Raw genomic sequence first — 22,878 nt, forward strand, 5'->3', positions numbered from 1 at the left:
GAGAGGGTAGGAGGAAGGATGGGACTTGGGAACCAGGCAAGAGAATGCTGACTTGGGCTGCAGTGGGAGCAGAGAGCTGTGGCTGCCCTGGTTGTATTGTGTAGTAGGGTCACCTCTCCACTCACTGCTGCCCTCCCTCCGCAGGATCCAGGGCAGGAGAAAAGGGGGATGGCAGAAAGCTCTCGGCAGAGACTACACAAGGGGAAGCAAGGCCAGGCTGTGCCTGCATCACGGTCCTTTTCACGAGCACAGGCTGGCATGCTCAGTGGAGCTGAGCACCTGACTCTGCTCTCTCGGCAAACAACCCGGCCAGCACCCCCTCCCTCCTCCCAGCACGAGGGCGCAGGAGTGTATTCATCTTCAGGGACACTGGGGCAGCGTGACAGGCTGAAATGTGTGCTGTGACGACAAAAGCCGTGCACGCTGCAGAGGGAATGCTCTGTAGGAGATGCAGAGCGTGGCTGTGGGCGGCGGAGCAGGGCTGGGCGGCATCCCTGCAGCACAGGATGGAGCTCGGGCTGTGCCGAGCCTCAGCGTCACCCTGGCGTGACAGAGGTGACACAGCCCGCGGCCACCTGGGCCGCGCTGACATCCCCTCACTGCCTCACGGCATCTCCCGGAGCTGGAGAAAACAGTGGGAGAGCAATCCAGAGCCTGACACGGGGAGGGAGAGCTGAGCCCGGTAGCAATAATGGCTGCTTCGACATGGAGACACAACCAGCTCCTGACCATCTGGCACGGTCTGACACAGAACCGGGCTAGGGATGCCTCCACCAAGCCCCAGTGAGGAGGGAGCTGAGCTGCTCGGAAGAAAGGGGATTTTCCCTCGAAGGGCAGGGACAGAGATGTGCCCGGGGTTGTAGACCTGGGCCCGTCTATGACTTCCCCTTCCAGCCAAACCCCCTCCGGCCCTGCTGCTCGCCGCTAGGTCACGGCCGCGTTGCAAAATTTTCTGCCTTAAATAATCTCCTCGCCTCCAAACCCTGGTGCTGAGGCACCGAGAAAATGGGGCGAACGCTAATTTCTGACACGGATGTGGAGCGGCTCTGCCTTCGCGGGTGCTCACAGCTCTCCCCTGCTCCCTGGGCCCTCAGAACACAGCTCTCCCCTCGCCCGCGGCCACGGGCATCGCGGCGATCACTGCCGCCTTCACAGCCTTCACAGCCGGCCGCTCCCGAGTGACGCTCCCGGGCCGTTCCCGAGCCGTTCCGGATCGTTCCCGAGCCGTTCCCGGGCCGTTCCCGGGCAGTTCCCGGGCCGTTCCCGGGCCGCTCCGGTGCCTTCCCCGGTGCCCCCGCTCCTGAGGGCCCGGCAGGCGGCGCGGGGCCCGGCAGGGGGCGCTGTGGCGCGGCTCTTTGTGGCGCCGCGGCGGCGGCGCTGGCGGCGGGGCCGTTCCCGCCGCGCTGCCTCCCCCGCCCGCCCGCCCGCCCGCCCGCAGCCGCGCCGGGCGCGGGGCATGGCCAGACTCACCGAGGGCGAGGCGAGGAGGCAGCCGCCGCCGCTCCCGCCAGCGCCGCAGCCGCCCCCGCCGCCGCCGCGCCGAGCCTCCCCCATGAGCAGCAGCGGCGGCGCGGAGCCCCCGGCGCAGCCCGACAGCATGAAGGACCTGGATGCCATCAAGCTCTTCGTGGGGCAGATCCCGCGCAACCTGGAGGAGAAGGACCTCAAGCCGCTTTTCGAGCAGTTCGGCAAGATCTACGAGCTCACCGTGCTCAAGGACCGCTACACCGGCATGCACAAGGGTGAGCCCGGCGCGGCGCGCACAAAGGGGCGGCGGGCCCGGGCTCGGTCCACGCGTGACCCACCGCGGTGTGCTGTTCTCCCACACCCCCCGCATCCCTCAGCGGGGGCTGGCGGTCCCCGATCCGCTGCCCGGGAACGCGTCCCCATCCCCAGCGGCCACGGGCGGGGTCCGGCATCCCCCCGGCGGAGCCCCCGGCCGCGGCCCGCGCCCCGCCGGCAGCCCGGGCCTGTCGCCCCGCGTGGGGTGCGGTGACAAAGGCGGCGGTGGCAGCGTGGGCCGGGCCGAGGCTGCTGCGGAGCGCGGGGGCCGCAGCGGGACCCTGGCTGGGCTGTTGGCCATGCCCTAAGGGGGCTCACAGCGACCCCGGGCAAAGGTTCGGCGCTGCGGTTTTAAAATCCGTGCAACAAAGAATATTGGCCGCCAGTGTGCTGCTGTCAGTGGCATTTGGGGTAGGTGAGGGGCCTTCGTGATGGCGCACGGGGAGATGAGGGGTCTTCCTTCGCTGGAGGACCTTTAGTGGGTGCTGAAAAGTTTGAGGAGGCTCCTTTAGCCTCGCTTATTGTTGTGTTTTTATACTGAAGAGCTGTCGCGTTCGGCGTGGCAGCTCCGTTCACTGGAGCGGCTCTACCCCACCCCAGCAGGTGTTTGGGATCTTGTGACCAGCGCAGCTCCAGCCAGAAGGGAACTCACGGAGTTGTTTGCTGTAGGATCCGAGGGGGTGATGGCAGCCTCGCTCCCTGGCACAGGTAGAACAGCCTGCAGGGAACCGACAGTGAATACCCTGAAAGCTGTCGGTGCTCAGCCTGGGCTGCTGTGCTCTGAAATGATCTGTGATGGGGCCATGTGTTGGTGCATGCTGGAGGGAGTGTGCCACGCTCAGTCATGATGCCTCACATTTAGGAGGAAAGGTAGCAAAAATCGAGTGCCTTGGCAACGTGAACCATTCTAGACTGAGCAGAGAGGGAAGAGGACAAGATAAAAACAAGTGTATTTCCAAACAAAAGGCCAAATCTAACTCCAGCACAAAAGGAAAACACTTTTTCATTGAAGCCTGTGAGGGCTGGGCTGGCATGAATTTAGCTGAAGAAGTGTGTCTGGTTGTGAGTGAAAAACGAGGATGCCATGTGCCTGTGTGTCTCTGTGTGCAAGGAGCTGCATCCAAACCTGCTGCCAGGGAATGGTGAGTTGCAAGGTTTCAAACCCAGCAAGGAGGAGAATGGGCCAAGGCAAGAGACAATTGCACATTTCATTCCAGTTGACATCTTAAATATAGACTGTGTGGTCTGAGGTCAGCTTCCAGGCAGGAGACAAATTCTAGGGATCTGCTTAAATATGGAAATTAGAGGGGACAGCAGTGGTATTAGCCAGATGTGTGTGATACTAACTTGCTGTTAGAAGCAGGATTTCTGCAGTGAAATAAATACATCCTTTTGGTTCTAATATTTTTTATTGTTTTTTAGTGAATGTGGGTGTTGTTGGTCAGAGGTTGTTCTGTCCAGAAGAGGCTGTTGAGATGTGAGGTTCTCTGGTGGTTGTTGTGGGGTTGTCTCCACACCCCTTCAGTTCCCTCTGCCCCTCCCTGTCCTGTTTTGTACAAAGTGAGAGGCTGGGATTCCTTCCCTGGTGGCATGAGTTTGCATGTAGATCCTCAGCCTGTTTTGGGAACAGCCTCTCCAAAAGAAGTCATCCCTTCACAAGGAAGTGTGTGGGGGTTTAGCGTGCAGTGAGGCAATGAGCTCCACAATCCAGCCCACCGTGATGCTTGATCACTCCCATGTACCAGGTTTGGCTGCAGTGGCTTGTGCTCCGTGCAGGAAGGCCATGGTGGTGAGGAGCTGCTGCTGGCATCAGCAGGCCTGGAAGGTGCCAGGCTGACCCAGGAGCTGCAGTGGCCTGGAGCACTGTCACAGCCCCTGAGCAGGGGACACTTTGGCTGCAGGCTTGTTCCTGCACTGTACAGGAGCCACCTTTCTGGGGCAGTTCTAACAGCAGACTCAGTTTTCTCTCCCCATGTTCCTGATCCGCAGTGAGATCCAATTGACAGCTCACATGCAGCCTCCATCTGCTTTTTTGCCTTTCTCTCCCCAAAGGGGAGGAAGCGGTTTTGTGAGAAGCCAGCACTGCTGGTGAAGCCCAGTGTGTCCTCTTGTGTTCCCTTGCAGCTTGACATGGAGCTGAGCAGCCACCTCTGCCTCCAGGGTGGAAGAAAGGGTGGAAAAGGCCTACCAGGGGCTGGAGGATGTGAGTGGAGCAGTGTCCAAGAGCTGGTCCTGTATGGGTGCTGAGAATGGGTGAATTCAGTGGAGGCAGAGGAGAACCTTAGAGATCTAGAAATGTGAACTCTGCTATGAAATGGATTTGTTAGTACCTGACTAGTCATGTCTCAGCAACCTGACTACTGGTAGCTGATACTGTTCCAGCCTAATATTATTCATGAGGCAGTTTTTCTATTTATGTTAATCACAGATACATTTGCATGTTAATGGCAGTGTTTGTCTCAAAGCTAATATTTTCACGGGAAGAGCGGGGAGGTGTTTGAACAGGCTTTTGGAATGGGTCAGGGGAGGCTGAGTGGGAAGAATCAAGTGGAAATTTTTGGCCTTGTGTTCCAGGATTAGGCAGAAGGCAGTTCCGTCGTCACAAGTGTCAGCTGGATGGGTTTCCTAGGAGTGCTCATGGTAGGGAAAGTGGAGCGATTAAGGAGTGTGAGATACCAAACTGAGCTGCAGGGGAATATTCAGCAGGGGCAGGAGCAGCCCTCTCACAGGCCTGTGGACAGAGAGGTGGCTTCTCCAGAGGGCAAGGATACAACAACACCTTCAGCCCAACTTGCCTCCCTGGCAGCCCAGTTTTGACTCAGCTTCTGCAGGCTTGTAGATTAGCTCCCCACTGACTCCATGCTTCCCCTGCTGAAGTATTTAATGTGATTTCTGATGCTAAGCAGAATCTAGAGATCACTCCCTCCTGCGAACCAGCAGCCTTTTCTTGCTCAAGGCTTTAGACTGCTGATGTGTGGAGTAATATTTAGGATCTGAAGGGACTGTAAATTCCAGAGTCAATGTGTAGTTTGTAGGGAGGATCAGGCACAGAATATATATAATTTTTTATGTAGTCTCTTGCAAGTGGAACTAGGCTGGGTTCTGCTTTCAGGGAGCTGGAGCCTGTGGAAGTGGGGTGGTACCACAGATGCTGATGGGACATAGAGGGATCTTTGGCAGAATGATGGTGGCCTGGCTTTGCAGACAGTGCTCTGGGTGCTGTCCTGTGTCCCTGTGCTGGGAATGGGTCATTGGCTGCCCAGGGCCTGGGGCCTTCCAGGCTGACGCTTCTTAACACCCTGAGCACTTTCTAGCACCATGTCCTGTGTCTCAGCAGGCACTGCTGACTTGGTGTGAGAAGTGCCCAAAGGGGCCTGAGCCTGTCTGTCTGAGCTTGCTGTTAACTAAAGCAGGAAATGTGGAAGTGAGAAAACCAAGTGAGAGTGACAAACCCTTCTGTATCTCTGTGGACATCTCTTCACTCTTGAGCAGATCCTTGGGTGGCTCTGTCAAGCTCAAAGTTATAAGAGCCCAAAGAACCCATGAAAGACGTGCTGAGCAGAATCCTGTCACAGCATCCCAGGAGTAGCTGCAGAGTTAGTGTGTGAGAGATAACAGCTCTTCAGGAAGGAAGTTTATTTTCCCCAAATATTTGTTTACACAGGCTTAGAGCATAGTGTTTCTGCCAAACCTTTTAATGTATTTCTGACCAGGACTTTGCAAAGAGAATGGAATTGACAACTACACTCTACCTCCAAAACACCTGGTTGTGAAAGGCAGTAATCATTTTTCCAAAAGATGTGGCTGTCATCTTTAGCTCCCTCCTTTCCAGAGCCAGTACAGCTTCCCAGCTTCCTGCTACTGGGGCAGTAATACTGAGAGGAATGTCCTCAACAATCAGAGGCATGAAGAGTTTGGGGACAGAGCAGTGGACCAGGCTGTCCTGTACCTGTAGCCCCAGTCCAGACAGGACGTTAGAGGTTGCCTGAGTGCTGCTTCATGCTTGGGTGAAGATAAGGAGCACAAGTGGCTTCTGCTGAGCAAATATCTATATCCTTGTAAAGCAGAGCAGCAGTGGAGTTTGCCCTTGGGTTGGAGTTGGAGTGAGGCACCTTCAGGCTCCACAGTTAGAGGATGTTTCTGTCTCTGGAAGCTGCTGCCTCTTGGTACCTGAGCTGCTAAAAGATGAACAATGTTTCTGCCTTTGCTGTAGGGAAGAGAAGGATCAGAGGGCTCTAGGAAGGGGATTTGTGGCACTTTTTCACATTGGTGCTGGTGGATATAGGCGTTGCTGGCCTTTACAAATCACTGATTTGACGTGATAACAGCACCTCCTTGTGTGAGGAGTGTCTCTCTTTATCCTCAGTAAATGGTGTGTCTTTGTCCAGTTCCCGTTTTTAGCTTGTCCTCCCATGGACTGGGGTTTTTGAGTCTGACAGTGTGCTTTGCCTCAGTTTTGACATTCCTGAGCACTGGAATATGGGACTCGAGGACGGGGTTTGCATGGTTTTATTTATGTAGACATAACTCTGCTCCTATTGGAGTTTTCTTAGGTTGGTGGCTGATGCTCCTGAGACAAGGATGATGCCTTCACTGCACGTGGGCATCGTACCAATGCATTGAAGCTTTTAGTGGAATAAATTGCTTATTCCCAACTGCTGACTTCAGAGTTTTGTGAGCTAAACCTGGCCCAAATTATCTTAGAATGAGTCTTGTATGACTTGCAAAGCAGCAGACTGGAGCAGCAGGTGGAATTTGGTATCTGTGTTTGAGGCTTTGGTGACCAGGCCTTCAAATCCATTAGAAATAGATTATAGAGATTACAGAGTCTGGTCTCTCTGGTTATAGAGCTGTTTTTGAGGCTTGATGTCAGAGCAGTCCACAGGAAGAGTGAAAGCCAAGGGGAGCTCCCCCACCACAGCAGAGCCAGCTGTAGTTGCCAGGAGCACTGAAGTTTACCTGCATTCTTCCTGGCCTCACTGCATTTGTTAAATTACCTGTTGGTCCCATGTCTGACTTTGGTGCAGCATTCTTGGCTCAAAACCTGGGCAATAAGATTTAATGACCTCTTAGAGATATCTAGTGCTTGTGTGCTGTTCATGGAAGGTTTTTTCCACTAGCAAGAGGTGTGAGGACAGATATGATGTTACCTGCAGCAGCTTCATGGAGCTGGGATGGAAGAACAGGATAATTACGTTGCTGTGGCTGGGATTGTCTGAGGAGCTGGCTTCTGCCTGGCCTAAGGGTGTTGTGAACCATGGAGTCACACTGGGGTAGAGGGGAGACATCCATACAGCTCCTGCACCCACCTTTGGATCCGTGGAGAGCAGCTTTGGAATGCCCCAAGCCAGGCACAAGAATGTGGAGGCAGAAAAATGCACCTCTCTGGCCATAACAATGCATCTGCAGCCCCAGCACAGCAGTGTAGACAGGGATATTCATCAGCAAACCAGAGGGACTCGTCCTGCCTTTGCTTGGGATGTGAAATGCTACTGTGGATAGGAGGAGGATGAGTGAGGGGGTCAGATGCATTCTGAGTCTATTCTCCAGTGCTTTGCCTACCCTCATCTGAAACAACTCAAGTGATGGAGCTCCAGGCACTTCCCTGGGGAGATCATTCCACAGTCTAAATCTCATTCTGCTAGGAAATGTTTCTTGATAACCAGCCAGATTTTGCCTTTGCTTATTCTTAGCATCAGAGCACCCAAAGATGATCCCTCTTCTTCCTGGAGGGGCTACAACTCCTCCCCTCCTCCCTTGGCTCCAGCACTCGTCTGAGATGTTGAGTCATATCTTGACTAAGAATGTCAGGATCTGGCCTTTTCTCTATGCTTTTTAGCAGGCTTCTTAAGTTGGCCCTTGCAGAATGCACGCTGCTCTGCTGGGCTCTGTGTTGCCCTTGTTGTGTGTATGTACGTTGGTGTGTGTTTGTGTGCATCATACAGCACACAAGGCCAGGCCTCTCCTGCTAGAGCTTTCCCTGATTTGTGTATCTGGATCACGGAGCTTTTCTATAAGCCTAAAATTACAGATACTTTTCTCCTTTCCTTGCTTCTTTTCTTTCTTTAGTCGGTAATCATGCTGCTCCTTGCCTCTCTCCTGATCCTTGTATTTGGGACTGTTTCTGCCACAAACAAGATCAGCTTTCCTTTTGCTCTCCCATTGTGTTTCACCTTGTTCAACACCTGTGTCAAGCCCTGTTGATTCACTGGGACCCTTTTTCAGCTCTTAATAGATTTTAGATGTGGCCAGCAAGTCCTTTAACGTTGTTTCTTTGTCTTTTTTTTCCATGGAGCTTTAGACACATCCAAATTATGTAACATTTGTGTTGATGTTCATCTGCAATTGCCTGTCTAACTTGACACTCACTGTATCTGCTGCAGGTTGTGCATTCCTCACATACTGTGCCAGAGACTCTGCCATCAAAGCCCAGACAGCACTGCATGAACAGAAGACTTTGCCAGGGGTAAGTCCCAGTGAATTGTCTGGAGTTGATGCTGTGGGCAGGATGATGAGGAATTTTCAGGGGAGGGAGCGAGGGCGAGAGGTGGCTCAGATCAATTTTCCTGCTTGTGGAAGAGGAGGGTGTTTCAGGGGTTAGAGCAGGGATATGGGAGTGGGAGCACAGCACTGTTCTTCAGAGCTGCTGGTTTTTTCTCTGGCCAAGCCTGTTTCTGTGCTGCTCTTTGCTCTCTGTGCTGTGACAGGACACCTTCAGCTTTCTGTCCTTGTCATTAGGGAGCTGTGGGCTTTGGGGTGAAGTGTGTGGGTGCACAGTGGGTATTGCTGAAAAACTCACACGAGATAAGATACCAGAGCCTTTTTCCAGGTGTGTAGAACCTCCTGGTGCATCCAACTCTACTCTGGCATTGCCCTGCAGGGTGCCTGGACAGAGCTCTGATGCAGTGACTGAATTGGATCAGCCTCTCAAAAATAAAAAAAATACACTTGCCACATGCTATTGTTTGGAGGATAAATGGGTTATTTAGGTGAGAGGCGGATTGCTGGTCTCTTCCTGGGTCTTGCTCACTCCACAGCTGGTCTTGGGAGCAGAGTTCAGTGGAATTTGAGGGAGGCTGGGCATTGTGGAACAGGTCCCTCCTTGCCTGGCAGTCCTCTGCCTCCCTGGGACCTGCTGGAGAGCTGAAAGAACTTCTGGATTGTTGCCCTTCCCATTTTGGTATGATTTAAAAGCTTTGACTGGGCAGTTCCCTTGCTGTACTGAGGGGGTTGATCAAGCACATTGAAAGGATTCGTTTGGAGGTGAGTAGGAGGAAGAGTTGGGTACTTATAGATAGAAGCTCACAGGAGGCCCTGAGTGCTCAAGGCAACAGAATAATTAATGTAAACCAGGGGTCTCTGGAGGGTGGTTAGGAATTCTTAACCATAACATTTCCTCTTTAACCCATACAGGTCCAACGAGCTTCCCTCAACTCTCCCAGCTCCCCTCAAGACCTCCACACACACATCCACATCATTTTCTGTGTTTGTTTACCTGTGCTTTTTTTGCATAGGCCTGTGCTGCATCTGAGTGCTGAAAAATGCATGTGACTTAATTACCACTTAACAGGATCCTTAACTCAGAGCAGCCAGGGGGAAGAGTACAGATAACCAGCACAAATCTGCCTGAGTTATTTTTGTGTGATGGGAAACGGTTGGATTTTTGAACTGAAGCACTGTAACCTCGTGTGTTGGTCCAGGGCAGAGCTGACAGTGTTTATAAGAACAAGTCAAAGGATGGAGGAGCAGTTGAAAGGAGTCATGGTACAGTGCTGTTAATGCAGGAGGGAAGTCAGACGTGTCTGTAAAAAATTATTCATGTGAGGCTTGGTGAATTCAAGGCAATCTCAGTTTTGCTACAGTTCTACATTGGGGATTTGTTGCATGTTTCACAATGTTCTCTACTGTCTGTGCTCTCAGGGGTTGTAGAGAGCTGCATGGAGCAATGTTTAAAGCAGCAATTTATCTATGATGTGGTGATCTAAAGGCTTTTTATGTTAAGGGAGGTGTAAGACACTGCCTGGGAACAGTAAGAAGTCTGTGGTAGGTGAGTACTTTTGAACATACTTGTCTGGAGACAGTTAATGAGCAGTGTGGTGTAATTATGTTTCAGGATTAGGATGAAGATGAGCTGTGCTGCATTTGGAGCTGTCTATTTTCAGGCTGCCAATATACCACTTCATCACATTTAGTTTCTCTTTTGTGCAGTCCCTCAGTGACCGAGAAGGCAGAATTCTCTCTCTCTTTGGTCATTTAGAGATGGTTACTTGGCATGGACATGGGCTGGGTGAGCTGAGGGAGCTTTCAGCCATGGTTTGCTGGTGTCTGTGTAGCATCACCTGTCCTTGTGGCCCAGCTGATCACAGGCAACGCTTTGGAAATGAATCACAGACAGGAGGGCCAGGCAATCGCTTCCCTGTTCTCAGAACAAGGACATAAAATTTAATCTCTGGGTCATTTCACATCTGGGTCATCTTCTGGTGATCTCTGGGGCAAAGCCTATCCCCAGGAGTTTAGCCAGGGCTCCAGCACAGGGCAGAGCACAGAATGTACTGATCACACCACTGAAATTTCAGTCTATGGGCCACAGCCTGGTAAACAACTGATTTCTTGTGCATTTTACCCATATCCTTTCTCTGTATTGCACATAGCAGGAGAAGAAAGAAAGCTGAAGGCTGATGAAGTGTGGGGTGACACAAACTGTCACCTGAAGGCAAGGCCAAGCCTCAGCAGGTTTAGAGACAGCAAGGGATCAAACTGGCAGAGGAAGGATCTTGTGCTGATCCTACACTTGCTGTTGTACCACCAAGCAATTGCAGATGCCACAAGAACCAAAGTACCTTCCTTTGTTGGTCTCAGTGCAGAGAGCTGTGGTTGAACTCAACAGTTCATGAACCTCAATAGAGACAAATGACTTTCTTGGTCTAGACTGAGGATTTGGTAAGGACAGAGTTTGAAACCAGTTTGCTATGGTTTCTGAGATACTCTTAGGCTGTGACTGGGCTCTCTTCCAGGCTGTCACTGGGTCAGTCTGGGCCCACAGAGGTGTTGCTGAGGTCCTCCAGGTCTGATGTCAGCAATGTCAGCCCACCTGCAGGGCCATGAGTGCAGTGTAACTTACCTAAGCTTTTATATATAGTTATATTTTAGGTTTTCCACATAAGTCAGTAGGAATCACTGTGGTCTGTGTTTATTCTTGTGGCATTTGGGGCAAGTTCTTGTGTGAGGTCAAAATTCTCTTTTGTTTCTGAATTGGGTGCTGTTGGATGTATGGTAACTAAATGGAATTTAAACTCTAAAAATTTTATTTTTTGACAGTAAGGCTCAGTATCTTTTTCTGAGGTAGACAGAATTTTGGCTTTTACATTCTTTTATATGGGCCAGTGTGCTCAGGCTGTAAAGCAACAAGACTGCCATAGAATCATCAGGTTGGGAAAGACCTCTGAGATCACTGAATCCAGCTATTAACCCAGCACTGCCAAGTGCACTAAACCATGTCCTTAAGTGCCACATCCATACATCTGATGGTGACTCAACCAGTCTCACCTGTACACCTGCATATTGTATTATCTAACACACCTGTGCTGCCCCCTGAGCTGGTGAATTGTTCAAATCAGGCCTTTAAGGCTTTTTCCTAAATCCAGTGCCCTTTTCAGCTGCCAGCCAGCCCAGCAGTGCTGTGTTTCACCTTCTCCCCACTCCTCCCTGCCTCAGTGAAATGATATTATATCTCAATAACCCATGCCTTTGATTCGTGATTGTGCCTTCACTTTGCTGAGTTCTGAAAGGAATTGGAGAGGTTATTAATGACACACAGTGATCACACAGCAAGTTAAAGCCTCTTGCTAAGTGAAATTTGAGGGAAAAGCATCCAGCTTTTCAATATTTCGCAGAAACGCTTTATGTCTCTTTTCATTTGCAGCCAGACAGTTGCAAATTACATAAAATTGCTCCTGAAGAAGAAGAGGAAGAAGAATAGAGGGAGGAAGTGGAGGGGGGGGGAGGTTTAAAAAAGTAATTCTTTCAGCAAGGTACAGTTACAGTTTTATTTCTATGCAGAACAAAGAAAGGCCTGCTGAAAGGTAGGCAAGTAAGTGGCAGAAATTGGTATTGATCCAAGCTGGGAATACGGGCAGTTTAGGAGCAGTGATGAGGGTACTGAAATGTGGCTACATCATAGGGAGAACTCATGGATGCAGGGACACAGGAATGGAAAATTACAGAGAGCAGCAGCATGAGAGCAGACAGAGGCTCTGGGAATGCACCAGGGGTTGAGAAGCTGCAGCACTAATTCAGGTGGTTGGGCACCAGCATTAGTGCAGAGACCCAGCACAGCTCGAGCAGAGGACATCCCTGTGGGTAGGCTGTGTCCTGTGCTGCCAGGAGCAACGGCTCACCTGGGCCATCTGTCAGGATCCACAGCCTGTAGTGGTAGGAGGGAGCACAGGTGACTGGAGGGACTTTGGTGGAGAGGACAATGCATCTCATTCTTCCCTCCCCTCTCGTTTGTGCAATGCTGATGTAAAGCCAGCTTGGACCAGTATTTCTGAAAGTTTCAAGTGGTCTAAATGTTTGGCTGTGTTTTGAAGCTGGGCCCCACTTGTTAATGTTTGCAGCTTGAAGCCTTGATTAGGGCAGGGTGAAGTTTTTCCCATGTCCATCCTGCAGGTTTGATAGACAATACCAGCAAGTTCCTGAGAGCCACGCAGCATTATCAGTTAGAAATACAGAGAGCGTGCTGAGGCTATCTCATGGAAATGGCAGCACCAGGCCATGAAGGTGCTGGGCTAAAGCAGCCCCTGGGCAAGAAGCAGCAGAAGTGCCTGTTCAGTGCAGAGGGAATTGAAAATACTTGTGCTGTTGAGGGTTTGGCTTGAGGGGCTGAGAAGTCTCAGTGAGGCAAAGCAGCTGCCCAGTGAAATGCCTACATTGAAGAGCAAGCTGCCAAGGCAGACAGTGCCTCCTGTTCCCTGTGGAATTGGAAGAACAGTGAAATCAAAGATCAGCACCCGTTCCCACATGCTGACCAGGTGGACACATGCAGGCTCTATCTTGTGCACAAGGGGTCTTCCTTTCTCCAGAGAAATTGCTGCCCTTTGCACAGCCAGGCCCTGGCATCTCCTTGCAGGACAAACCTTTGACTTTTGTCTCCCAGAGCTGGATCTTCCCCGGTGATCTCACTGAGCTGTGTTTGTGGGCTCACCTGTACCTGCACACCAGCCTACACAGACCCTGCTCTTTGCAAAGGCACCATCCTCCTGAGTGAGGCTCCTCATTCCCACCTCCGTGGGGTCATCTGGGGTGTGTGCCTGCACACAAGTGTTTGTGAATATGGATGTAGATGGGATCATTGGATAATTTATGGTGGAAGAGACCTCTGGGGCTTCTGCTCAAACCCTACTCAAAGCAGTGCTGACTACCCCAGATCACTGAGGGCCTTCTCCAAATGAGATTTGACTGTCTCCAGGGGCAGCCTGCAGTCACCTGGGGCCTCTTTTGTAGTCTGCCAGCACCCCTAAAGGGAAACAACTTATCTCTTACCAGCCCAGAACTGGCTCAGGGGATTCATTTGATGGTGCTGGGGCTTGGGCCCGTTTTGGGTGGATTTTCCCGTGGGTGCGTCAGTATCGCTGGAGGTTTTGCTCTGCTCAGATTGTCAGTGTTGGTGGTTGCCAAGGGAACTGGCACAGCCGCTCTGTGTGCAGGCAGAGGGTCCCTGTGCCTGGTCCCCTCTGTTACATCAGCAGAGATGTCTTTTCCTGGCCACTGTCATTCCCCTGCCATGGCTGCAGGAGCCCAGTGGCAGCCTGTGAACCTGCCAGCACAGCCAGGCTCTGCAGAGCTGTTGTGTCATCAGCTCAGACAGTGCTGCCCCAGGCTCTGCCCTTCCCTGGCTTCCTGGGGTCCTTGGAGGCTGCAGCTTGTGCACAGAGAAGCACCTGAACGTGCTCACTGGACCAGTGGTGCACCAGTGGGCACAGGGAAAGGCACAGGGTGCTGGGTGTCCTTTCCAGTGGAAACATCAAAGCCAGCTGAGTGTGTGCTCCCAGCTTTTCCCTGTGCAGCTTTTTTACACTTGCTCAGGATAACTTGGTGACCCATCTCACAGCATCTTACTCCTGCTTTTTGCAGGCCTTAAGCCCTAAGCATTCCTTAGGCCTGCTAAACACTTTCTACGTCAGTGGGAATGACAGATGTGACAATCTTGGACAAGTCTCTGAAGCAAGATGCTCAAGAAAGATGCTGCAGCTAACGCAGGACTGTGGACCTGAGCACCCAGCTGTGCCTGGGTCCTCAGGCCCATGGCTGTCTGGAGGCCAGAATGATATCTTGTGGTCTTGATGAACTTTCTAGATGAGTTTTTGGGTTTTCAGTTCCATCAGTTGTCCAACAATCTTCCTTGCTTATGCAAAAAGATGTAGCTGAGCCACAGGCAGAAGCTGTGTGGTTTGTACTCTGGGATTCACGTCCTGCTTCTGCCACAGACTTTCTGCATGATTTTCATCACCACATGCCTCGATTCCTCCACCTGGAACACACTGCTCATAATTATCCTTGTCTCCTCCATAGTGGGATTGAATGAGGTGAATTCCTAAGCAGCCTGTAGAGCTGTGCCAGAACCTGGTACTAATGTTGCTTGTGTTTCTGTATGAGACAGCCCCTCTTTTCTCAGGGAAGGATGGTTCTCCTGGGCAGGACTAAGGCACACTGACACTCTGAGATGTCAGAGGGAAGATACAAGTAGGATACTTGAGCCCTGAGACTGGCACTGATCCATCCCTGCTTGGATTCCCAATCAGAAATGGAATCCAAATGAACAAATTAACATTTAGATTTATGTGCTCTGCCCAGTTAGAAGTGATTATGATCATTCAGGCAGGGCATTTTTAACTGGCCAGAGGAGGACAAGCCCACAATTTGTAAAGTGAAGAGCCCAGGACCTAATTCTGCCAATGGCCTTGGATGCCTTTTGGTCCCTGACATCCCAGAGGAGCCAGCCTGCATTGTGTGTTTCATACACTGTGCTTCTGACCTTCTTAACACTGTGAGGTTCCCCTGCATTGCACCTAAGGGGCTATTTTACATCACTTACTTGTAATTAATAGAGAGGCTTGCCCTGCTGTCCCAGGGGGCTTTTTCCCTCTATCCAGCTCTTGCAGTTTGAAAGCTGAAGAAGGGGGATCTGGGAGTCTTCTCCTTGAAGAACAGGGCTCCCAGATTGCTGAGCTGACTGACAGCTCATGCTGGGCGCTGATTAAACACGGGGAGCCAGTTCACCTCCAGAAGTCTTTATCTGGGGTTTATTGAGAGAAGTGGTGCATTTTGGCCTTGGTGAAACCAATAGCGAAGCTTCCTCTGACTTCAGGAATGCCAGGATGTTTCCTAAGAGCCTTGACCTCAAGAGTGCTACAAAGGTGGGGAACATTTCCTCAAAGCAGCAGGGAAGCCCAAGCAGAGCAGGGTTCCCTGCTTCTCTGTGCTGCCCAGCTCCTGGGATTGGGGTGGGATGTAATCCAGACACTTTCAGCAAGTCCTCTCAGCTTTGCCTCTTCCCTGGAAGTCCCTGGGCTCCTCGGGGCTGCAGTGAGCCTCTCCTTGCTGTTCTCAGAAGGCTGCACAGGACATGGCTGCTGTGCAATGCTCCTGAGGTCAGGATAGCCTCAGCCCCATCTGGCTGCCCTGTAGCTTCCCACCAGGAACCCCTCAGAAAGCCAACGAGGGCTGCAGGCTCCTGAGAGGGAGAGTGGTGCAGGCAGAGAAACGTTGTCTGTGAGAGCTGTGAGCAGGGGAGGGACAGCTGTGTTTGGGAAGCTGTGTATCCAGCCAGGAGGGAAATGGGAGCGAGAAGCTGGAGCAGGGCAGTAGGAGCTTTGCTGCCCATCTGGTGCCCACTGCTGCTCCAGAGGATTTCCTGAGTGCAGTGGGTCATGGAGCTGACAGCCCTTACAGTGTCACCAGCAGTGGGTAAGGAGGACCCTGGAGTGTAAGGGGCTGGGGCAGGAGACATTTGGCCCATGGTGTCCTGACAGCATGTGCTAAATGTTAATGTGATATTCTTAAGAAATGAAGACTAATAATGCTCAGCTGAATAATTTAACAGGGAAGATGAAGCTCAGCTTGTGAGGCAGGTGCAGGCTCATGAATCATTTGCTCAAATTCTTGATCCTGTACGTGTGCTCACCTATGTGTTCCTGTGTGGTAAAAGGCATCCATATCTGTGCATGTGCATCTTCTCCACTCTGGAAGTTTAAGGCAGGCACATCCTGACTGCTGGATTCTGGGCCCAGCTGGGTATATATACATATATAAATACAGTTTTCTTATTCAGGTGTGCAGCCTCAGGTGATGACTGGAGGCCAGGAGAATTTGTACTTCCAGAGTTTACTGTGTAAGCCAGAAGTGGGTCCTCTCTGCTGCCCTGTTCCTCTCTTTCTCCCTCAAATGGCCGAGGTAAAACTTGACCTCCCCCTACTGTGTGTTCCTGTAGGGGACAGAGCTCTTTGTCTGAGATCTGTGAACAAAGTTTAGGATCTCCCAGGGACAGTTCTCAAGACCGTGGTTGAATTAAAGCTGCTGTGGGCTCCCTCTGCTTGATAGGCCTTTGATAATTTGTTAATTGTAGTGGCAACATTAGGACTAAAGTGGTGGTGGTGTCCTACTTCATGGAAGCCTCTGGGTGTCCACCTCAGTGCAAGGAAAACCGTGGCTGCCTCAGCTGGGAGACCTCCTGTTTCAAGAAGAAGCTGGCAGACAATCCTGCTGCTCTTCTCCAAGCTTCAGCATCTGGACAAATTTCTTGTATCTTGTTTTCTTCTCTTTACCCATCTTCCAGAACAGACAAAGACCAGCCCAGAGACCCGACCTCAGGTTGGTGGGTGTCTCTCAAAGTCACTGGAGCTGGCAAGGCCTCTGGAATTGCCAGCCCTTGACCCAGGGCTTGGTCTGACATGGGCAGAGGGAAAGTCTTCCTGTGCCCACCCCAGGTGCTGTTTCAGGTGGGCAAGAGAGGAGCTGTGGCTGTAGCTGGGGGGTGCAGAGCAGCCCTGCTTCTTCTTGTAGCCCCAGCCAGGAGCTGCCTCTGGGTTTGCACCAGTGCTGACCCACATTGCTGCACTGGCAGTGCCGCCTCTCCTGCCAGGGCAGAGTGCTGTGGCCACCTCACCTCACTGGGTCAGTGGCCCTTGGGATGTGCTTGCCCAGGGCAGCTTCAGTGGGGTCACCACCCCTGGGGTCACGTCCCTGGGATGGGGGAAAGGACAGGGATGGACAGATGGGTAGAGGGGGCCCCTTCCCCAGAGATCATATCAAAATGTCTCTTTTGTGCAAAGCAGAGGGAATGCCCCCAAGAGCTGGTTTCCATGGCAACTGCAAATGTCAGGTTCCATGTGGTGAATAACCGTTTCCATGACAACACCTCCTTTATCCTAGGTGCTGGGAGCTGGAGTGACAGCCCTGTTGGGGGAGGGGACAGGGAGATGGCCTCAGGTACTTAACCTCCCCCTCGTCTCCCCCATCCTTCCCTCAGCCCCTGCATCCCTGGGAGGGTGGTGCTGGATGTGTGTGTGCTGCATTTCCACAGCATCCCTGCTGCCCCTCCTACCCCCACATGGCTTTAGGGCTTTGGCTTCCTCACAGAAGCTGAGATCCGAGTCTGTCCCTCTGCCTCCCTCCCCATCAGTTCAATTAGTTTAGCCCTGGTTTTGCATCCTGGGTAGAAACAAAACTATTCCTCGGTGCTGGGGGAGCAGTGGGATGTGACGTGGCCAGCTGCCTCTCCTGGCTCTGCACGGAGCCCTCTTCTGAGCACACATCTGGGCTGCCTGCCCTCTCCCACTCAGCCTGCTCCCACAGCTCTGCCAGCCTCAGCTCACACAGGCAGGGTGCCAGGGACCGTGAGCACTGACAGCAGCCTCTCAGCAAGGAAATTGGAGGCTTTGTGGAACAATCTCTGACCTCAGAGTCCTGAATCCCTGCCCCACATCCCACTCAGCTCGGGAAAGAGGTGCTGGGCCCTTGGTGGCTCCCGGGGGGAGCAGCAGCCTGGAGGCTGGCGAGTTCCAGTGCTGCAAGTGCTGGGGCCATATGGCAGCAGCAGCAGGATATCGAGAGCTCTGCAAATCCCTGCAGCTGATCAAGAATGGGAAAAGGACCTGCAGCCTCTCCCTCTTCCCTAAATGATTCAGCAGGTCTTGGGGTTGTTGTCTGTCAAGGTGCAGCACGACAGCAGCTTGGCCTTCCTTTGGGGAGCTGCCAGCCCATCCCTGGGGCCATTATCAGCAGCTCCATGATCAATCCTTGAGGCAGGAATTGCGTGGGCCTGCTCCCAGCCTCTGCTCGTCCTGCCTGAGAGCCATCAGTCAGGGGAAGCCAGCTTCACAGCCCCCAGCTGCCAGGCTGTGTGCCATGCCATGCCAGCCTGTCACCTCCTGCTTGGCATCTCTGTCCTCTGAGCTGCAAAGCCACCTCATGAATTTTCTCCAGCTGTTGGGAATGTGGTCTCTGCCTCTGGTTTCTGGCCAGTCTGGCTTAGCCACCACTTGGAGACTGACAGCCCTCCACATATATTGCATGCTGACTTCTAAACACATTTCAACTGATGACTTCTGTGGCTTGATTTCATTTTCTGTTTTGTTGCTGTTTTTCCTCAGGGGTTTCCTAAGAGAGGGGGCAGACTGTGCCTGGATCTGCAGCTCATGTGCAGGCCTTCACTGCAATATTCTGATGGTTTTTTATTACGAATGTCACTGATTCAGGTCACTGTCAGCCTCTGTGAATGATGCTGAGAGACATGGAGTGAGATGTGTTGTGAATGTGGAAATCTGCCCTGTGCATCATTCCTTGGAGGATATTCTGGTGCAGTTGGATCCTGCTAGCTGGGAAAGGAGGCTACAGCTTGTCAGCTGCCTCTCTGGGCAGCACAGGACACACAGACCTTCCAGCAGATGAGTTTTGCCCCACTTTGCAAACCAGGCAGTTAAAGCTGTGGGTTCCTTAATGCAGCTACTTCTGCCTTACCTGGAGAGTCCCTGTACCGTGTGAGCTAGGCTACCCTTCAGGCTTGATTGTGGTTGGACTATTGCTGATGACAATAGTGGCTGCAAGAGAAGGAAAACCCTCTTCTCCACACCCAAGCAAGAGGAATTTTGCCACTTTCAACCTGAGCTTTGCCCCTGAGGGCCAGAGATGAGAGATGTTGCTGGAGAACAGCACTGCCCTTCTCAAGAGCTGCTCTGGTGCACAGAGCTGTCTGCATGAGGGCTGGGGAAGGGGAAACACGACAGGCCTGCTTGCTGTGCTGCTTCTAGCCAAGTTCAGAGCAGTGTCTCTTCCCTGCTGCAAGGACAGTTAGTGGCTCAATTAGGTGACGTGGCCATGCCTGCACTGAGTCAGGACAGACACAGGAAGAGCTTCCAGGCACGGTCTCACCTCAGGCCACCCTGACCAGTGTTCAGGCTCCAGTCACATGGTGATGAGCTGCTTCCTCAGAGTCCTTTCTGTGCCACTTGCAGCAGCTGAGGAGGCAGAGGTTTATGCATGGTGGGCATTTCCAGGAGAGCTGAGCAGGGAAAAGCGCCAGGCTCCTTTTGGAAAAAACGATGCCTTCTTCAAGGGTACTGGTTGCCATCACAATGTCTTGGTTTCCCTTCTGCCTCTCTCCTGCTGCCCTGTTGACAGTGCCTTTAGCAGCGTGTGCTGGGCAGAGGGCCAAGCAATAACCTCTGCATTTCTCTTCCCTTGCAGATGGCGCGCCCGATCCAGGTGAAACCTGCGGACAGCGAGAGCCGTGGAGGTAGTTGTCATCTCTCCTTGTTCCTCCTTTGGTGGCCCTGTGCTTGTGAGGGGGGCCAGGAAATGAGACACAGGGTCCTGACTCTGCCTTCCTCTGCATGAGGAGTCTGTGTGTGGCAGAGATGTGGGGGCAGGAGGGCAGTGTAGGGACACAGCTGGACACAGCAGGCAGCTGACAGCACAGCAGGTCCCAAGGGTGATATGTGCCTGCCCTCTCCACTCTCTTTCCCAGCTATTTGAAGGTGCCATCAGCCTGGCAGTGTCTGCCTTAGGACATTACTGAAACAGACCTGTGTGGCACTGGGGCTCCTGAAGCCTTTAGGAAGAGATTCCTTCATTCCTACACCTGATCAGCTGATCAGCCCAATAAGAGCCAGATCCCTGCAGCAGCATTGGCTTTTTAGCGTGTTCAGCTCACTGGTCTGCAGCTGATTCTCCTGTCTGCAGCTCCCTCCACTGTCTCCCCATCACTGCTGAGCTGTTTCAGCCCTGCCACTCTCAGTCCTGCAGCAGTCCCCAGCATGCTGTCAAGGCCAAAATGCTGTTGCAGGAAAGATCACATGATGGGGAGATAATGTCTGAAGGGAAAGGATCCTGAGATGAAGGTGCTGTCAGCCTGCAGGGGACCAGCCTGGCCAGAGCAGCATATACTGAGAAGTTCAGAGCTGGAAGGTTGGGAACAAGAGAATCTGCTAATTTAATGGGGAGTTCTCAGCAGCTCAAATGCCTCCTCCAGGTGGAGAAGGTTTGCAACTTCAGCCCTTTCCAAATCCATTAACTCATTTTACTTCTTTTTCTTGCCTTACTGATCTGTTTCTTTTCCTTTCTCTCCATTCCTACATCTGCCTCTCCATGCCCTGTGCTGTTGGTGCTGGCCCTGAAAACAGTTTAGTAGAGGCCAGGGGAGGGTTTGTGTGCTGCTGTTTGTGCTGTGGGACAACCACATCTGCTGTGGGAAAGCATGTCCTGAATGCTTTATTTAGATTTGGAAGGCTTTTGTTTTACATTTCCAAACAGTTTGTAGTGACTGTCAGTTACTGCACTGTCAAGAACATGAGATATATTTTATAATATTTTATATGGATGTATGTATTTATGGTTGTGTGATACTCCTTTTTTAAAAAAATGTCAGATAGATAACTTTTGGTTATTTACTTGAGGGGTAGTACACCTAAGTTTTACTCAAGTCTGGGCATTTTACTTCAGCCCCTTGGTTTAGGGTTGAATTTAAGGTCCTTACCTGTGCTATAGACAATAAAAATAGACCAGAATCTTCAGGGTGTTTCACTCTCACTGTTGAAAATGATGTTATGAATGGATGAGAGATCCTTTAGGGGTGCCTGCAGTGGGTGGTGTGGGGAGGGCTGGTTTCTCACTGACACCTTACATTGCCTCTGGATTCAACCATTAGGTGCTCAATCCTTCCCCTATCACATTGAGTTAAAAAATAAAAAAGTTTGTGTGTCTGGTGAGTGCAACTCAAGTCTCTGGTGTCTCATCAGGGCTGAGGCCATCTCTGCATCTCTCTTTTGCTGGTGGGGCACTACTGGAGGCTCTTCTATACACACCCACCTGATATTAGATGTTGGGATGTGACATCTTTGGTGCTTCTGTCAAATTGAGCTGGAAACAGTCAGCAGGTTAAAAACCAGGGTGCTGATTTGGAAACAAGCTTTTGACCAAGGCACTGGACTCTGAAATCTCTTAAGTTTATGAAAAGTGCCACATTCCCTAATGGTTGCAAATGTCAGAACATCAACTCTGCTTCCCATGGACAAGAACAGAAATCTCTGGAGTCTGAACACCTGTCTCCTGCAGCCTGTGCATCTCCCTCCAGGCTCCTTGCAGAGCACAAGAACAAGCAGCTCCCACAGGATCCATGACAAACTGGATTTTTTCCTGAGGCAGGAGCAGCATCAAGACAGCACCCTGTGTTTGTCTGAGACAGGTTGCTCCTCTGAAATGTTTCTGGCGTGATGCTCCACTTGTCAGAGAACTGGCTGAACAACTTTGCAGATATGGGAAGAGCAATATCCCTATAGCAGTAGCCCCACACTGGCAGAAGGTGAAAGAAAGATTTGGGGCAGGGCAGAAGTGTATGGATTAGGAATTTATCAAGGAAGTAGCTGCACACATCACTGCTCTGCATTATCCTTGAAGAGAATCTCTTTTATACTCACCAGGGACTGACATTCCTCAAGTGAAGCACCCTGAATTAAGAACATGAAGTTAGAGCATCAGAATTTGTCTCTTGATCTGAGAGATGCTCATTTTTCTCCCAGAGGGGCAGTTTTGGCCAAGCCCTGCAGGGGCTGTGTGGGGATATCTGGATGCTCAGTGTTCCTGCACCCTTCAGAAGAAATTCACTCTGAAGAAGTTGCTGCCTGCATTATTTCAGAGTGGGACCTGTGATTCTGGGCCAGACATGGGCAGCTTTTCCCTGCTCTGTGCTGGGAGCCTGGAGTGCGAGGAGCAGAGGGGCAGAGGAGTTTGTGTGCTCGATGGAGCACTGGGCTGCAGTGATGGGGCACGGCAGGTACCCCAAGCCGTGGGGACAAGGAATCTCTTTCTGCATCCCAAGATTTCCTGCATCCCATCCACAGCCAGGACCGCGCTTCCCTCTCTCCCTGCTGCTGCCTGCTGTTGGCCAGATGACCTGAATTCAGTGGCTTTGTAGGAGCTGTGTCCAGTGTTTGTGTGCTGTCTCTTGGCCACAGCCTTGTTCCCGTGGTCCCTTCAGCAGCAGCGTGCTCTGTGCTGGCCCCTCCTGCTGCCTGACGGGGCTCGGAGCGCGTTTCCATGGGAACTCGACAGTCAGAGATCACAGTGAATTTCCCTGCTTGCTGGACAGCACGGGAAATTGCCAATCAGAGGGTGAAAATCAGGAGCTGTAGAGAAAGTGAAGGGGAAAACAGCAGGAGGGGAGGGGAGAGCTTCCAGAGCTGCAGGAATCCCTGCTGGGGAGCTGAAGGAGTTGAATGACCCGAGGATGCCCGAGGGTTTGGGATGGATGGCTTTAGGATCACAGCTCAGGTGAAAGGGTTTGATAGCAGATCAGGTGAAAGGGTTTGATAGCAGATCAGGTGAAAGGGTTTGCAGCATTCTAGCCCTGCTGGGGAGCCATGAGTCAGCCTGGATTCTGTGGGAGAACAGCCCTGTTTGGAAGCTGACGGAATCGAGAGGATCCCGGAGCGTGGGTTGGGCTCCAGGATGCAGGGAGGGAGAGGTCAGCAGCACAGGAGCCTTTCAGAGGTCCCCAGCTGCTGCACAGGCATCCAAAGGGAACAGGCTGGATCATTTTCCTAC

The 22,878-nt window shown here is 51.9% G+C and overlaps 1 protein-coding gene across 8 annotated transcripts in view; it reads left to right on the top strand.

Annotated features, from left to right (window-relative positions):
- The first annotated feature begins 1,435 nt into the window (after positions 1-1,435).
- The window catches only part of CELF5 (CUGBP Elav-like family member 5), a 36,973-nt gene continuing 15,530 nt past the window's right edge, over positions 1,436-22,878 (top strand). For 7 of the 8 annotated variants that reach the window (XR_009279703.1, XR_009279704.1, XM_058858580.1 and 4 more), the window contains exons 1-3: positions 1,436-1,742; positions 8,166-8,248; positions 19,525-19,576. Coding sequence is in view for 6 of the 8 variants with exons in the window: in XM_058858580.1 (XP_058714563.1) it covers positions 1,457-1,742; positions 8,166-8,248; positions 19,525-19,576 (421 nt within the window). In the remaining 2 variants the exon portion in view is untranslated. The remainder of the gene's footprint in view (positions 1,743-8,165; positions 8,249-19,524; positions 19,577-22,878) is intronic. The other variant, XM_058858582.1, reaches the window with a different exon arrangement.

Source organism: Poecile atricapillus, chromosome 28 (assembly GCF_030490865.1).
Source record: "Poecile atricapillus isolate bPoeAtr1 chromosome 28, bPoeAtr1.hap1, whole genome shotgun sequence".
Taxonomy (NCBI): domain Eukaryota; kingdom Metazoa; phylum Chordata; class Aves; order Passeriformes; family Paridae; genus Poecile; species Poecile atricapillus.